Below are 18,059 nucleotides of genomic sequence, written 5' to 3' on the forward strand. Positions count from 1 at the left end.
CAGCCTTGTCTTTTTCCTGATCTTAGTGGAAATGGTTTCAGTTTTTCACCATTGAGAACAATGTTGGCTGTTGGTTTGTCATATATGGCCTTTATTATGTTGAGGTAAGTTCCCTTTATGCCTACTTTCTGGAGAGTTTTCATCATAAATCGGTGTTGAATTTTGTCAGAAGCTTTTTCTGCATCTACTGAGATGATCATATTGTTTTCATCCTGCACTTCATTAATATAGTGCATCACATTGATTTGGATATATTGAAGAATCCTTGCATTCCTGGGATAAACCCACTTGGACATGGTGTATGATCCTTTTAATTTGCTGATGGATTCTGTCTGCCATTACTTTGTTGAGGATTTTTGCATCTATGTTCATCAGTGATATTGGCCTGTAGTTTTTTCTTTGTGACATCTTTGTCTGGTTTTGGTATCAGGGTGATGGTGGCCTCTTAGAATGAGTTTGGGAGGGTTCCTCCCTCTGCTATATTTTGGAAGGTTTGAGAAGGATAGGTGTTAGCTCTTCTCTAAATGTTTGATAGAATTCACCTGTGAAGCCATCTGGTCCTGGGTTTTTGTTTGTTGGAAGATATTTAATCACAACTTCAATTTCAGTGCTGTGATGGGTCTGTTTATATTTTCTATTTCTTACCTGTTCAGTCTCAGAAGGTTGTGCTTTTCTAAGAATTTGTCCATTTCTTCCAGGTTGTCCTTTTTTAAAAAAATAAATAAATTTATTTATTTATTTTTGGCTGTGTTGGGTCTGCATTTCTGTGCAAGGGCTTTCTCCAGTTGCGGCGAGTGGGGGCAGGGCGTCTCACTGTCATGGCCTCTCCTGTTGTGGAGCACAGGCTCCAGATGCGCAGGCTCAGTAGTTGTGGCTCATGGGCTTAGTTGCTCCGCAGCATGTAGGATCGTCCCAGACCAGGGCTCGAACCCATGTTCCCTCATTGGCAGGCAGATTCTTAACCACTGTGCCACCAGGGAAGCCCCAGGTTGTCCATTTTATTGGCATATAGTTGCTTGTAGTAATCTCTCATGATCCTTTGTATTTTTGCAGTGTGAGTTGTTACTTCTCCTTTTTCATTTCTAATTCTGTTGATCTGAGTCTTCTCCCTTTGTTTCTTTTTTTAAAAAAAATATATTTATTTATTTTTGGCTGCATTTGTCTTCGTTGCTGTGTGCGGGCTTCTCACTGTGGTGACTTCTCTTGTGGCGGAGCACGGGCTCTAGGCGTGCAGGCTTCAGTAGTTGTGGCTCGCAGGCTCTAGAGCACAGGCTCAGTAGTTGTGGCACACAGGCTTAGCTGCTGTGTGGCATGTGGGATCCTCCCAGACCAAGGATCGAACCCGTGTCCCCTGCATTGACAGGCAGAGTCTTAACCACTGCGCCACCAGGGAAGCCCCTCCCTTTGTTTCTTGATGAGTCTGGCTAATGGTTTATCAATTTTGTTTACCTTCTCAAAGAACCAGCTTTTAGGTTTATTGATCTTTGCTATCATTTCCTTCATTTCTTTTTCATTTATTTCTGATCTGATCTTTATGATTTCTTTCCATCTGCTAACTATGGGTTGTTTTTTTTTTTGTTGTTGTTCTTCTTTCTCTAATTGCTTTAGGTGTAAGGTTAGGTTGTTTATTTGAGATTTTTCTTGTTTCTTGAGGTAGGATTGTATTGCTATAAACTCCCCTCTTAGGACTGCTTTTGCTGCATCCCATAGGTTTGGGGCCGTCGTGTTTTCATTGTCATTTGTTTCTAGGTATTTTTTGATTTCCTCTTGGATTTCTTCAGTGATCTCTTGGTTATTTAGTATTGTTTAGCCTCCATGTGTTTGTATTTTTTACAGTTTTTTTTTCCTGTAATTGATATCTAGTCTCATAGCATTGTGGTCAGAAAAGATACTTGATACGTTTTTAGTTTTCTTAAATTTACCAAGGCTTGATTTGTGACCCACGATATGATCTATCCTGGAGAATGTTCCATGCGAACTTGAGAAGAAAGTGAATTCTGTTCTTTTTGGTTGCAATGTCCTATAAATATCAATTAAGTCCATCTTGTTTAATGTGTCATTTAAAGCTTGTGTTTCCTTATCCATTTTCATTTTGGTTGATCTGTCCATTGGTGAATGTGGGGTGTTAAAGTCCCCTACTATGATTGTGTTACTGTCGATTTCCCCTTTTATGGCTGTTAGCATTTGCCTTATGTATTGAGGTGCTCCTATGTTGGGTGCATAAAGATTTACAATTGTTATATCTTCTTCTTGGATTGATCCCTTGATCATTATGTAGTGTCCTTCTTTGTCTCTTGTAATAGTCTTTAAAGTCTATTTTGTCTGCTATGAGAATTGCTACTCCAGCTTTCTTTTGATTTCCATTTGCATGGAATATGTTTTTCCATCCCCTCACTTTCGGTCTGTATGTGTCCCTATGTCTGAAGTTGGTCTCTTGTAGACAGCATACATACAGGTCTTGTTTTTGTATCCATTCAGCCAGTCTATGTCTTTTAGTTGGAGCATTTAATCCACTTACATTTAAATTAATTATAGATATGTATGTTCCTATTACCATTTTCTTAATTGTTTTGGGTTTGTTATTGTAGGTCTTTTCCTTGGTGGTGCTGAATTCTCTTAGCTTTTGCTTGTCTGTAAAGGTTTTAATTGCTCCATCAAATCTGAATGAGATCCTTGCTGGGTAGAGTAATCTTCGTTGTAGGTTTTTCCCCTTCACCACTTTAAATATGTCCCACCACTCCCTTCTGGCTTGCAGAGTTTCTGCTGAAAGATCAGCTGTTAACCTTATGGGGATTCCCTTGTATGGTATTTGTTGTTTTTCCCTTGGTGCTTTTAATATTTTTCTTTGTATTTAATTTTTCATAGTTTGAGTAATATGTGTCTTGGCGTGTTTCTCATTGGATTTATCCTATATGGGACTCTGCCCTTTCTGGACTTGATTGGCTATTTCCGTTCCCATATTAGGGAAGTGTTCAAGTATAGTTTCTTCAAATATTTCCTCAATCCCTTTCTTTTCCTCTTCTTCTTCTAGGACCCCTATAATTTGAATGTTGGTGCATTTAATGTTGTCCCAGAAGTCTGTGAGACTGTCCTCAATTCTTTTTCTTTATTCTGCTCTGTGGTAGTTATTTCCACTATTTTATCTTCCAGGTGACTTATCTGTTCTTCTGCCTCAGTTATTCTGCTATTGATTCCTTCTAGAGAATTTTTAATTTCATTTATTATGTTGTTCATCATTGTTTGTTTGCTCTTTAGTTCTTCTAGGTCCTTATTAAACTTTTTTTTATTTTCTCCATTCAATTTCCAGGATTTTGGATCATCCTGTTGTTTTTGGTGTCTGCCCCCAGTGGGTAAGGTTGGTTCAGTGGGTTGTGTGGGTTTCCTCGTGGAGGGGACTGGTGCCTGTGTTCTGGTGGATGAGGCTGGATCTAGTCTTTCTGGTGGGCAGGACCACCTCCCGTGGTCTGTTTTGGGGTGTCTGTGACCTTAGTATGATTTTACACAGCCTCTCTGCTAATGGGGGGGTTGTCTTCCTGTCTTGCTAGTTGTTTGGCATAGGGTGTCCAGCACTGTAGCTTGCTGGGTGTTGAGTGGAGCTGCGTCTTAGTGTTGTGACAGAGATCTCTGGGAGAGCTGTAGGTGATCGATATTACATGGAGCCGGGAGGTCTCTGGTGGTCCAATGTCCTGAACTCAGCCCTCCCTCCTCAGAATCTCAGGCCTGACACCTGGCCAGAGCACCAAGACCCTGTCAGCCACACAGCTCAGAACAAAAGGGAGAAGAAAAGAAAAGAACTAAATAAATAAAATAAAGTTATTAAAGTAAAATTTTTTTAAAATATTAGAATAAAAAAATTTAAAAGGTAATAAAAATAAATGAAGAGAGCAACCAAACCCATAAACAAATCCAACAATGATAACAAGATCTAAAATTTAAACTAAGGTAAACTTATAAATCAGAAACTAGTCAGTCACATATAGCAAGCCTCAAGTCCACAGTTGCTCCCAAAATCCACTGCCTCAATGTTGGGAGGATTCATTGTCTATTCAGGTATTTCACAGATGCAGGGTACATCAAGTTGATTGTGGAGATTTAATCTGCTGCTCCTGAGGCTGCATGGAGAAATTTTCCTTTCTCTTCTTTGTTTGCACAGCTCCTGGGGTTCAGCTTTGGATTTGGCCCTGCCTCTGCATGTAGGTTGCCCTCTGACATCTTCTCTTCACCCAGACAGGACGGGGTTAAAGGAACGGCTGACTAGGAGGCTCTGTCTCACTCAGGCTGTGGGGAGGGAGGGGTACAGAATGCAGTGAGCCTTCGGCTACAGAGGCCCGTGTGACATTGCATGAGCCTGAGGCATGCCGTGTGCTCTCCCGGGGAAATTGTCCCGGGACCCTGGCAGTGGCGGGCTGCACAGGCTCCCAGGAGGGGAGGTGTGGATAGTGACCTGTGCTTACACACAGGCTTCTTGGTGGCTGCAGCAGCAGCCTTAGCGTTTCATGCCTGTCTCTGGTGTCCGCGCTGAAAGCCGCGGCTCGCGCCTGTCTCTGAAGCTCGTTTAGGGGATGCTCTGAATTTCCAGTCATTGCGCACCCTGAAACAATTGTCTCTTGCTTCTTAGGCATTTCCAGACTTTCTCCCAGATTCTCTCCCAGCTAGCTGTGCTGCACTAGCCCCCTTCAGGCTGTGTTCACACAGCCAACCCCAGTCCTCTCCCTGGGATCTGCCCTCTGACGACTGAGCCTCAGCTCCCAGCCCTCACCCGTCCCAGCGGGTGAGCAGACAAGCCTCTCAGGCTAGTGAGTGCTGATCGGCACCGATCCTCTGTGTGGGAACCTCTCTGCTTTGCCCTCTGCACCCCTGTTGTGGCACTCTCCTCCATGGCTCCAAAGCTTCCCCCCCGCCCACACCCTGTCTCTGCCTGCAAAGGGGCTTCCTAGTGTGTGGAAACTTTTCCTCCTTCACAGCTCCCTTGAGAGGTGCGGGTCCTGTACCTATTCTTTTGTCTCTGTTTTTTCTTTTTTCTTTTGCCCTACGCAGGTACATAGGGATTTTCTTGCCTTTTGGGAAGTCTGAGGTCTTCTGCCAGTAGGTGTTCTGTAGGAGTTGTTCCACATGTAGATGTATTTCTGATGTATTTGTGGGGAGGAAGGTGATCTTTGTGTCTTACTCCTCCGCCATCTTGAAGGTCCTCCCTTGGCATTTGTTTTCTTTCAGCACTTTGAACATAATTGCAATGCAGTGTCATATAGATTCCTATTTTTTTTAAGTGAAAAAAATCAGTGGTTGGTCAATGCCTTTGAAAGTAATGTGTCTTTTTCCTTTGGTTGCTTTTAAACTTTTCTCATTGTCTTTTAAATTTTCATTTATTTATTTATTTATTTTTGGCTGCGTTGGGTCTTCATTGCAGTGCGAGGGCTTTTCTCTAGTTGCGGCAAGCGGGGGCTACTCTTCGTTGAGGTGCACGGGCTTCTCACTGCAGTGGCTTCTCTTGTTCCGAAGCACAGGCTCTAGGAGTGTCTGCTTCAGTAGTTGTGGCATGCGGGCTCAGTAGTTGTGGCTCATGGGCTCTAGAGCGAAGGCTCAGTAGTTGTGGCGCACGGGCCTAGTTGCACTGTGGCATGTGGGACCTTCCTGGACCAGGGCTCGAACCCGGTCCCCTGCATTGGCAGGCAGATTCTTAACCACTGTGCCACCAGGGAAGCCCTTCTCATTGTCCTTGGATTTCAGCAGTTTTGGTATATTGTGCCTAAGAGTGGTTTTCTTTTTACTTATTGTGTTTATGATTCATAGACTATTCAGTGAGTCATGATCTTTCTGGCTGTGATTTTGGATGAGAAATCAGCTATTCATCTTATTGAGTATTCCAAGTACATGATGAGTTGCTTCTCTCATACTGCTTTCAAGATTCTTTCTTTGTCTTTGGCTTTCACCAGGTTGATTATAAGGTGCCTCTAGATTTCTTCAAATTTATGGAATCATTGAGCTTCTTGGTTGTATAGACTCATTTCTTTCATCAAATTTGGGAAGCTTTCAACCATTACTTTTTCAAATGTCATTTCTGCTCCTTTACTATCTCCTTTCCTTTTGTGACTTGCAATGTATGCATATGTTGGTATGCTTGATGGTGTTCCAGAGGTCCCTCAACGTTTTTTTGTTTTTTTGTTTTTCAATCTTTTTTTCTTTCTGCTTCTCAGGCTGGATAATCTGAATTGACCTTACTCCAAGTTTCCTGAATCTTTCTTTTGCTTTCTCAAATCTGTTGTTGAAACCACTAGTGAATTTTCATTCGTTTTTGTAGTTTTCAACTCCAGAATTTCTATTTGGTTCCTTTTTTTCAATAATTTCTCTATCTGTCAATCTAGTTCTATCTATCAGTATCTTTATTGATACTCTTTATGTGTTGAGACATCATTCTCTTAGTTTTCTTTAGTTCTTTATGGTTTCTTTTAGCTATATGAACATATTTAAGATAGTTTTGTGGGTTGTTTTGTTTTGTTTTGTTTTTTGTTTTTGGCTGGGCCAAATGGCTTGCAGGATCTTAGTTCCCTGACTAGGGATCGAACCTGGGCCCTGGCAGTGAAAGTGCCGAGTCCTAACCACTGGACTGTCATGGGTTTCCCAAAGGTAGTTTATTTAAAGTCTTTTAAGTTGATTTTAAGACAGTTGATTTTAAGTCTTTGTCCAATATCTGGGCTTCCTCAGGGATGGTTTTTTTTTTTCTTTTTATCCTGTGAATAAGCCATATTTTCTTCTTCCTTTGCATTACTTGTAATTTTTTGTTGAAAAGTAGTCATTTTGAATATTATTATGTGGCACCTTTGGATATCAGATTCACCTCCTCCTCTTCCAGTGTTTTTTGTTGCTGCTTCTTGTCATTCATGTAGTTTGTTTAGTGACTTTTCTGAACAGATTTTGTAAGTCTGTATTCTTTGTCATGTGTGGCCACTGAAGTCTGTGTTCTGTTACCTTGGTGGTCAGCTAGTGATTTGACTGAGATTCCAACAAAACCAACCAACGAAACAAACAAAAAAACTCGCTCAGTCTTTGCAGATTGACTCTCTTTTGGTGCACTCCTTGGATGCTTATCCAGACAACTTCAGTGCCTTAGCTTTCATGTCTTACTTGCACAGAGCCTGAATTAACCAGAGGTGAAAGCTAAGGGTCTTCGTACGTCTTCTCTGTGCATGCTTTCAGCCTTGGGTTTGCATGTGGCCTTTTAGATTCCCTACAATATGCGGAAACTTTCTAAAGCCCTCATCCCCCTGGTATCTCCTTCTCCACCTTCTTTCTTACAAGGGTTTTTGGTTTGAGTATTGCCTGCCCCAACTGTTATCCCTTGCCCCAAGTGGCAGCAGCTAATACATTTGCCTTTAAATGACTTTGAGAAATACCATCCAGGAAGTCACATCAGCCCTGGGAAAGCTCTAAGGCAGTCAAAACAAAGGGAAACATTTGAGCCAGTCTTTCAGTGATCCACCAGACAGGTCAAAACTACACAGCTACAGTTCTTTGAGAATAAGATTTGTATTGTTCCCTCTGGTACTAGTAACCTGCATCAGGAATGCAGGTTGTTTTATTCAAGGCCACCATGGGTTTGGGAAGTTGGGGAGGGAAATAGGGTGAGTTAGAACACCACAGAGCTCTCTTACCAAAATTCAGCAGCTTTTCCTCCTTTATTAAGTATTACCCTGGTGGTTCTAAGTTTTTAATTAGATTCTTAATTCTTTAATTGCTTCTGACAGTGTTTGCCCACTTATTCATTGCTTTTGTGGAAAGGTGGAGTTTTGGAGTTCCCTGTTCTACCTCTTTTGCTCTACTCTAATCTCCCAACTCATTTTATCATTGCATCAACTTTAACTTAACAATAATGTTGGTGATAATAAGAATCTTCATCTTTTGAACTTAATGAAAATGCCTTTGACTTTTACCAAGAAACATCACAGTTGTAATTTTTGAGCCATTTATTCTTTAATTATTTCAAGGGAGTATCTCTTTATTCCTGTTTAAATTTCTTTCCTATGATCTACGTATAAGAATTTCATGGTAATAGGCTTTCTAATTTTGAAGGATAAATGCCTCTTGGCCATCATATATTTTTAGATAAAATATTATTAAACAATACTGAATTTGCTTTGTCTTCACTTTCTTTAAGAGTTTTTCATCTATATTCATAGTAAGATTGTTCACTAATTTCATAGTCAGATTTGATTTCAGGATTTGGCTACTTTCTCAAAATGAATTAAGTCTTTCATCTTTTTTTTTTTCTTAGAAACATGTCCTTTAGGATTGGATAATTTTTGTTCTTTGAAAGTTTGAAATAACTTACTTCTAAAATTATCTCAGCTTGCAGCCATTTAAAGGGAGGGCAAACTTTTTTGAAGCTCTTTAAAAATTCATCCCTTGATATTGTTCTATTCTGGTTGTCTGCTTCTTGACTTAAAGGGGGATTACTTGCAGGAAGGCATCAGATTAGTTGGAGAAGAACAGAAGGTTAATTCAAGGTGTTATAATGTGGTGTTATCTTATGGGAGGCCTTATATGCCTTTTTAAAGAATTCAGCCTTATCCCATTGTCAATAGGGAGCTGTTGAAAGTTTTTTAGAAAAGTTATCTTTATTAGCTGATGATCAAATCTCATCACTCTAGAGATAAGAATGGAATAAAGTAGTAGCCCAGATGTGATTTGATGAGGGTCTTCAGTATTGAGGCAGTAGAAATGAAAGAAGGAATGGATGCAAAAGTCATTGTGTTTGAGGAATTGACATGACTTAATGGTATCCTACAAAAAATGTTAGTAATGTTTTATTCTGTAAGATTTTAAGTTCAGAATCATATATATACTTAGAAATAATTAGTAATAGTCTTTGGCAGTCAGAAATTATTAAAAATAAAAGTAAGATTCTTATATTCATTAGAAACTACATAAGACATTTCTTATATGTGGGGTAAAAAAATATTTTGCTCCACGATAAAATATCCTGAGTCTTAGGATGCTTAGTGCTTTTGAAAGACCTCTGTTACTTGCTGTACTCTTTTTTCCAAATTACCATTGTTTTCATACTATAACCTTCTTGAACATCTATTTTCCTCCCCCTGGATTTAACTTCTTCAGAGCAGGCAACCTACTAGCTTATTCTTCCTGTTTTTCCTTAATTGTCTTTTTAATTTTAGCTGTAAAAACTGATTTGTTTTACATTATTAAGTGATCGAAGATGAGATTTTCAGAGTTGATATAGATCAATGAAAATTTCGAAATTGAAGTCAGAAGTTAATGGAGATAGAATTCAACTCATAAAACTGATGCAGGGCTTCCCTGGTGGTGCAGTGGTTGAGAGTCCGCCTGCCGATGCAGGGGACACGGCTTCGTGCCCCGGTCCGGGAAGATCCCACATGCCGCAGAGCGGCTGGGCTCGTGAGCCATGGCCGCTGAGCCTGCGCTTCCGGAGCCTGTGCTCCGCAACGGGAGAGGCCACAACAGTGAGAGCCCCGCGTACCGCAAAAAAAAAAACAAAAACAAAAAACTGATGCTTTTACCCTTGCAGATAGAGCAGCCTCCCATTTTTGGGGGTGTATCTTCCGTGTATCTTGGGTGCCTCATTTATTTTATTGACACACCTCTCTGATAAATGTAAGAAATATAATAATAATTATTAAGCATATATATAATTAATATATAATATCAATAAGCATAAAGTATTTTATTATATATTTATATATTTATTTATAAAATGTCCATATCCTTTTTGCTATTAACATTATGACTAAACTTTCCTGGGAAGCAAAGAGAAATAATCACAAGTTGTTGTTCAAATATAAAGTTAGTTGTATAAGTTTGACAAAAAGAGAAAATTTCTATTTTACAGTACATGTTAAAATGAATTTTTTTCTTTTTCTAGGACATACCGAGGGAGAGTATATTTTAAACGGCACTTTTATAAGCAAGCAACTCACGATCTTTCTACTGCAATTCACTTAGATCCTAGTAACTGGTTAGCATTGTATTACAGAGCCTGCTTATTTAGGAAGAGTAACCCTCTAAGAGCACTGCAGGATTATAGTGTTTCAGGTACTTCACCTTTAATGGCAAATACATGGGAATTTAATCTGAGGTTCAGCAGCTCACTTTCATGGAGTGGAATACTAATGTGGGATGACTAATGTAATATGTATATTGTTATACATTTATATATATATACTTATATATATTTATATAGCATATATATTTATTTATACTTAAAGCTACAATAATTTAGCTAAAAGTGTTTCTAATATTCCCTTTTAGTGTGTATGAGTGTGTGTGTGTTTATGTGTGTACAACTGTGACAAAGAGAGAATATCATATCAAAGAAATATCTTTCTATATATGAAGTTCTGAGGCTATTTATGGAAATCCAGTCCTATTTCTCAGTTGTCTTGCTAAAATGGCAGTGATTTTTCCTGGTGGGCTGTGTCCTACTCCATAGACCCAGCCCATGGATTAGTCAAATTCAGAGTTTTGTAACCCTTAGACTAAAAATGGGCTTTGAGAATCCTCAGTAAGAGGATGCCAACAGCTAAAAGTGGCCATTTCCACTTTACCCTGTACCAGTGCATTCTTGGTATATGAATATGTCCACAATTCTGGGCGTAGAATAAGTGCTCAGTAAACAGTGTCAGCTGAATAAATGAGCCCATCCTGACTGGCAAATTCTAGCCAGAGTCCAACACTCCAAACATGGCTGTGTTCACCTGGGTGCAAAGTGCTAGAATCCCAACATCCTAGATGAGGCAGAATCTAGAGATTAAGGAGACCACTAGACTCTTAGGAAGAGAATACATAGCTCCTCAGGAGAGGCAATCTAAGATGATTGTTTCTCCTTTTTTTTCCTTTGGCAGTGCTTTGCATCTTGTGGGATTTCAGTTCCCTGACCAGGGATTGAACCCCGGCCATAGCAGTGAAAGTGCCAAATCCTAACCACTAGACCACAAGGGAACTCCAAAAGATGATTGTTTCTTGATATCTCTAAATCCATTTGCCTTCTGAGGTCACCCTTCCCATGAATATTCAAATAAAATAACTCAAAGCCCATCCTATGTGCTGAGAGGAGTCTAGTGCCCTCCCTTCTATTTCCAAGGATTCCTAGAAGAGAGAACTGAGGATTCCTGTTCAATTCTCTTGGAATCTTTGTACCTAATTTCTGCTGTCTGAGTCTCCATTTTTGTTCACCAATTCACTGCTCATGGCTACCATCTGTTACTAAATGTTTTAGGGTTCAGAGGATAAAGTTAGCACAGATAATTTAAATTTGAAGGTTAAACACCCTTATTTCTGTAAGTTTATCTTTTATTGGTCTCTGTCAGCCCGGTCCATCTGCCATCTGGCTAAACCCCTTTCTTCCTGGTCTTCCTAAAAGCTGCTTTCTCGTATTTCCCTCTTCTCCAAGTTTTGGGCTCTTCACCCGCTCTTTTCTAGGCTATCACAGTAATACAGATCCTTATTATTTAATTATTCAGAGCAGACCAGCTTTATTTTAGCCTCAATCTTTTCCTATAGGATAGCCGAAGGAGTTTTATCTTTCACAATCTAAAAGGACCCTCAATATATTTTTCTAAGCTGATAATAATATCTAACATTCATTAGGCATTTCACTATAGCCAAGCACTATTCTAAATGCTATATATGGAGTGTCTCAATTACTCTTCAGAATAATGCTATGAGGTAGGTACTATTATCATCCCCATTTTACTGATGAGAAAACCGAAGCACAGAGAGGATAAGTAATTCTAATATTTTTGTTTCCTCAAGAAGAATGTTTCTTGTATGGACACCAAGGGGGGAAAGCGGCGGGGTGGTGGTGGCGGTGGTGTGATGAATTGGGCGATTGGGATTGACATGTATACACTGATGTGTATAAAACTGATGACTAATAAGAACCTGCTGTATGAAAAAATAAGTAAAATAAAATTCAAAAATTAAAAAAAAAAAATTAAAAAAAAGAAGGTTTCTATTTTTCTAGAGCAACCAACTAACCAACTGCAGCTATTTTTCTCCTTGCTAGACAGTCATACTGTGAACTGAGCAGTCAAATGGCCTTCAAGTGATTACTTAATCTGTATGATCACTGCTTACACTAGGAATACTTCCCCAAATCTAGTATTGTGCATATTTGTGTCCCAGGCTATGAACATTATGTACATTTTTTGCAGAACTTTCCCTTTTTAGCTTGAGAAGCTTGGGTGATGTGGATCAAATGTAAAAATCTCATCTAATTCATGGCATGTTTTTGAAAGTTGAGGGGGAATCAGCAAATGAGGAGACATGAGATAACCTCTAGACTGCTAGACTGGTCACTGATGAGAGCCACATGCCTGGAGTCCTGAGAGGAGGTTATTTTTGCCCCATGCTTCTGTTCTTTGGGATACGCGTAGTCAAGTTGCCTGCCTTAACTCCAAGGTCTGCTTGCAATTGGAGTAGCCTCTTTGAGCTGCCCTTCCTGGTTTATGTGTATAAACCTGACCTCTGCTGTCTGCCCCAGTCTGGGTTTGTACCAGAACCTGTTCTTTGGCCAGTAATGATGCCTTCCTATATTCCAGATAATAACAAGCCATCAAGGGCAATGGCGCCTTTCTGACTTCAATCCACTGCAGTGTATCAGAGGTTAGATTCTAGGCCCATCTTTGCCATTGATTTGCATGGTCACTGTACCTGGCCCCTTTGGACCTTAATCTCTTCATCTGTAAAGTGAGTGGACTATCCTAGATTAATACCAGGATTTCTTCCAGCTCTAATGAGTTTGTGAACCATAATAGTCACATTGTTCCTTATAAACAAATACACTTTTTAATGTGAGTACTATTTTTTACTCACCAAATAAGTACACTCATTATAGATATGTTTTATTTTATGTAATGTAAAAAAAAATAAGAATAAGCAGTAGGAAGGGGCATAGGCTAAAATATAACTCAGATATGTTTGTTCAGAACCTGAATAAGATATATACCTTTATTTTTAAGCTCTCATAAATGATGGCTATGAGAATCTTAGTTGTTTTCTACATCGGGGCATACTCTATGTGAATCTAAAACTTTGGTTGCTGGCAATTTGTGACTTTGAAGCTGTTATTTCTCTAGAAAGGTATGTTTCCCCTTTTATTCTTACTGATTTCACTTTTATATAAAATCAAGAAAATACCAAGGTGAAAGAAAAAGCTTTCTCCCCTCATCATTAATAACCTTGTAAAAATGAGACAATTATGAAATCATCCTAGAATTAGAATACTACCTCTGAAAATAAGATTACTTTTAAAATAAGAACTATTCTCAATATCTGTTTGCCTCAGATGCTTTTACAAACTTTAGAGATTGAATGGATTTGAGAGGAGTTTAAATCCAAGCATAGCAAAATCAACTAGTAATTAAGAGCAGTTTGGAGATGCCCAGGTTAAAACTTTCTGAAGTTAAGTTCATGGAAAATTGTCATCAAGTTTTAAAATAATGGCAAAATATTTGCTTGATATATTGTTGCTAGGCACAATATACGACTCAGTGGGAAGAAATCCTCTATTTAGAACTTCTGACTACATTTTGTTTAGTAAAGCAAAATAAAAAAGCAAATACCATTAGAACACAGGTTCAAGAAAGAACAGACTGAAAGTTACATACACTAGTCAGAAAGCCAGGCTGTAAAAAGTAGAGTTTAATTAAATAATTCCTCTTCTTTCCAAAGAAGTATTCTTTAAAATGGAAGGTGTCAGAAAGAGTAACAAATCATGCCCATTCTGTGCCAACCGGCAGACTGCTTGCTTAGCTTATTTAAGGTAAACTTTGAACTTGACTTGGGAAAAGTCATGGAACATGGCTCCACAATGGCCACAGTGGTTTTCTTTGGGATATTTTTGAGTCAGGAAGGGAAAGAAATGAGTTTCAGTTGCAGAAAGCCAGAAAGTGGGCAGTCGGCAAAAGGGTCAGGGCTTCTGTGCAGTTGGGATACAGAATGTGTAGTTTCCTCATTTTGAAATAGAGGCATGGAACAAATAATTTCTAAGGTTATTGCTACATTGAAAATTGTTTGATTCTAAGAGAGAAAAACAACTTTTATTTGATATAGAAAAGCAACTGGGTTAATACCTCTGTGGAGAGGATTTTTTTTTTTTTTTTTTTTTTTTTTTTTTTTGCGGTACGGTTTGTTTTTGCGGTACGGGCCTCTCACTGTTGTGGCCTCTCCCGTTGCGGAGCACAGGCTCTGGACGCGCAGGCTCAGCGGCCACGGCTCACGGGCCTAGCCGCTTCGCGGCGTGTGGGATCCTCCTGGACCCGGGCACGAAGCCGTGTCCCCTGCATCGGCAGGCGGACTTTCAACCACTGCGCCACCAGGGAAGCCCTGTGGAGAGGATTTTTAACCCTAAGCCTCGAGAATATTGCCCTTTCTCACTGTTCCTCACCCTTTCTCTTGGCGAATACAACATAGCTTGAGGCAAAAACCTTTGAGTTGAGGAAAACTAAGCTTGCTATCCAAGATAAGTCAAGATTAAGTCAAGGAAGAGTGAAGTATTGCTAAGAATCTAGGAGACTTCAGGAAATCAGTTACTAGGACAGACTCTACAAATGTTTCTTCCTAACTAAGGATTTCATAAAGATGTTTATAATTTTTAATAGAAAGTATTTAACTAATTTATTTTGCTTTAGGAAAACATTGAGAAAGAACTTTGGTATAAATTGATGTATGTATTTCATTAGGTTCATTTATAATTGGAGAACATCTGGAATAATTAAAATGTCTAAGAATATTTTGCTTTCTCATTTTTTTTAGAACCATTATTTTGGCTTATATAAATATTGGCCTCGTATATCTACTACACCTGGATAACTACACTGAAGCCACTTGGTATTTTTCTGAGGCTATTAGACTTGACCCTATGTACATTCAAAGCTATATTTGTCGAGCAGAAGCCTATCATAAGGTATTTAAGGTTTGAGAACTTTGATTTTTTAAAAATGTTTTAATTTTTTGAATATTTGTTCAATGTAATTTAAAATATATCAATGTATTCTTTTTCAGCTAATTACAGAGCCTAATGCATTTATAAACAATACATATTAGATATATTGATAGTTAACTATAATTACCCACTTAAAAATCCTCTCCTGATTAAGTGTGAATTTTTGTCTTTTTTTTTTTAAATAATGCCTGTTTTTTTCTTATTACAAAAGCAATGTATATTTACCACATGTAATATATGTATGCAAATAAGAATACATTTAAAACCATCCATTATTTCATTCTCTAGAGATAACTACTGTTAACATTTTAGAGTCCATCAGGTTTGTGTGTGTGTGTATGAGGAGTGAGTGAATGGGTGAGTTCATAGAATGAGATCTGTGCATAGAATGGGGTCCAAATCATTCACACGTCCCTTTAAATTTTGTTTAAAATTTACAAGTTATTTAAATTAAAAAAATAATATATCCTTAGTGTAAAATTTAAACAATACAGTAAATAATAAGAGCTCTCTCTGACTCCAACCAACTTGGACTTTCCAGAGATAAAGACTGTTAGCTGTTGTGTCTACCTTTCAAAATAGATATTCCTTTCTACTGCTCCATCACTAACCGTCCTGTCCAAGACACTGATTTCTCACCAGCGTTATTGCAGTAGCCTCCTGGTCTTCTTGCTTCTGTTCTTTATTCCTTTTTGATGGGTTATCAAAACAGCAGCATAGTGATCCTGTTAAAACATAAATCGGATTATGTCACTTCTTTGCCTGGAACCCTTCAATAGCTTCCCTTTGTGCTCAAAATAAAAGCCAAATCTTGCAAAAGCCAAAGGCCTACAAGAGCTCATGTGAACTGGCTCCTTGTTACCTTTCTGCCCTGTCTCCTACAAGTCCTCTCCTCACATTGGTTTCAGTCAGGATAGCCTGTTATGCTGTGGAAAACAACAACAACAAATAAAACTTCAAAATCACCATCTTAAAATAACAAAGGTTCATTTCTTGCTCACACTGCATGTCCATTGGGAGTTTGCTAGAGGCTCTGTTCTCATTGTCTTCATCTCAGGATGCAGTGTGACTAAGTAAGTCCTTACCTTCCGAATGATGGAAGCAGAAGACCCTGGGGCCATTTTGGTATTGTCCCCAGGGCAGGTTTGCTTTTGATCCCTGTTGGGAAGGGGTGGGGAGTGTGTGTGGCCCTTTTGCTTCACTCCCTGTTGATGGAGCTGAGGCCTTATGGGGAAGTTGGAATTTCCTCTGAGCATATTTAGAAACCAAAGCACCAGCATAATATCAAGGTTTAAGGACATATATTCAAAGACTCATTGTTCTGAGGAGACAAAAACCTCTTCACAGTAATGGTTGAATAAATTATGTTGTATTCACACTATAGAGTATTATATAGTCAATAAAAAGAATAGTTAGAATTATGCCAGGTGATTTGGAGGGATTTCCAAGAGATATTCTAGAACAAGATTTAGAAGACTTTAAAGTGTATACAGTATGATCCCATGTAGAAAAAAACAATGACAAACCAAACCCTGTGTATGTATATAGAAGAATACATATGCCTACAGTGTGGGTTTAGGCTCCAGGGTAAATCCAATCTACTGCTACCTGGAGAAGTCCAACCCCAGGAAAGCTTGTAAAGACCAGAGAGTGAGCTTCCATCATTCCCAGTCAGGGTTTCCTCAATGCATAGCCGTGTATGATTGGAACCAGGTGGAGTAATGCAGGCATATGACAAGGTGGTTTATTAATTACACCACCCTGATCAGGGTTAGCTTGAGAAGCAGCAGGCCTGAAGTTCCACAGTAATTCTTAAATTTATTTAAAAACATCTCAGACTCCCTCCTTTTGAATTCCCTCTTTTGACTCCACCCACTATTTCCTCCAAACACTTTGTACCATTTTAACAGGTATTGTCTACTTCCATGCACAAATGTTTTGATCACCATGTCAGCATAGTAAGAGGAGTTGTTTGTTGTCCCAGGTTCATTTTGCTGGGATGTGTTTAGTTCCCCCTTTTGTAATTTCCCCAATGTGTAAAAATTTGTATAAATTCAGATTATGCTCTGTAACCAGTATTAAGGAAAGAATCATTGTTTACTTTTCATTGTATATTGATTTGAAACAGATATCTTTTTCATCATTGTTGTATTTTGTTCTATTCATCCATTTTACTCATTATGTGCAAGCTTGTTTTTCCTCTCTTATTTTTAAGTGGAAATGACTTTTACTTTGTATTTTACATTCCTTTGCAAGCTAGTTTATTAACATGAGTAAAGTTTGGTGTAAAAGGTGTTATGGTTGAGGTAGAAAAACTGAAAAGCTAAACAAAAAGGAAAAACAAACTAGAATATATGATATAATCATATTTATTTAAAACTATATATTTGTGGATCTGTATAATCATTCTTCAAACTTAAAGATAATTTAAAAAAAAAAAAAGACTTTGCTTCATAAATTTTTTTTTAACTTCTCTGCATCCCACTTGCTCTGATGATTCTTAAGAAACACGTGTATTAGGAGAGATTCCTGCAAAATTTCTGTATTGAAGGGTGGGAGGGAATAACTATCAGAAAGGAAGCAATCAGTATTATTATGAGCTAAGTTTCTGTTTATCACTCAACAGTTGCACAAATTGAAAAAGGCAGTAAGAGAATTATCTCGTGCTATCCACCTTCAGCCAGATAGAATCCAATTATATATAATAAGGTATGTGCATAGAAATAGAATTCTTCTTGGGATAACTTAGTATCTGAGCTGTCTGTTGGAATCCTTACTTCTTTCTTGATCCTTCCAGCCTCCTTGTTTTACATTTAATCTCCCAGAAATGGCCATCTCCAAACCAGCAAGTCAGATATAGTTGTTTTTGTTAAACTTTAAGAAAATTCATAATATAAGATAACAGATCTTTCCCTTTTTTCTGTCCTTGCATCAAAACACAACTGTCTGTGTTTAAGTTCTTTGAGGCCTCTCTAGATTACTGGTTAGATAGTTATCACAGATCTCATGAAAGTAAGGTAATATATTTTGATTGTGTACCCAGAGGTACCAAGTATAAACCTCAGATAATTCAGCGGAAAAC

At 38.5% G+C, this 18,059-nt stretch overlaps 1 protein-coding gene across 1 annotated transcript in view; it reads left to right on the top strand.

Moving 5' to 3' along the window:
• The window catches only part of TTC6 (tetratricopeptide repeat domain 6), a 214,333-nt gene that overhangs the window by 161,618 nt on the left and 34,656 nt on the right, over window positions 1-18,059 (top strand). Inside the window, exons 15-18 of the mRNA XM_024114964.2 lie at window positions 9,896-10,065; window positions 12,993-13,113; window positions 14,788-14,938; window positions 17,604-17,686. Coding sequence (XP_023970732.2) covers window positions 9,896-10,065; window positions 12,993-13,113; window positions 14,788-14,938; window positions 17,604-17,686 — 525 coding nt within the window. The remainder of the gene's footprint in view (window positions 1-9,895; window positions 10,066-12,992; window positions 13,114-14,787; window positions 14,939-17,603; window positions 17,687-18,059) is intronic.

Source organism: Physeter macrocephalus, chromosome 11 (genome assembly GCF_002837175.3).
Source record: "Physeter macrocephalus isolate SW-GA chromosome 11, ASM283717v5, whole genome shotgun sequence".
In the NCBI taxonomy this organism is placed as follows: Eukaryota; Metazoa; Chordata; class Mammalia; order Artiodactyla; family Physeteridae; genus Physeter; species Physeter macrocephalus.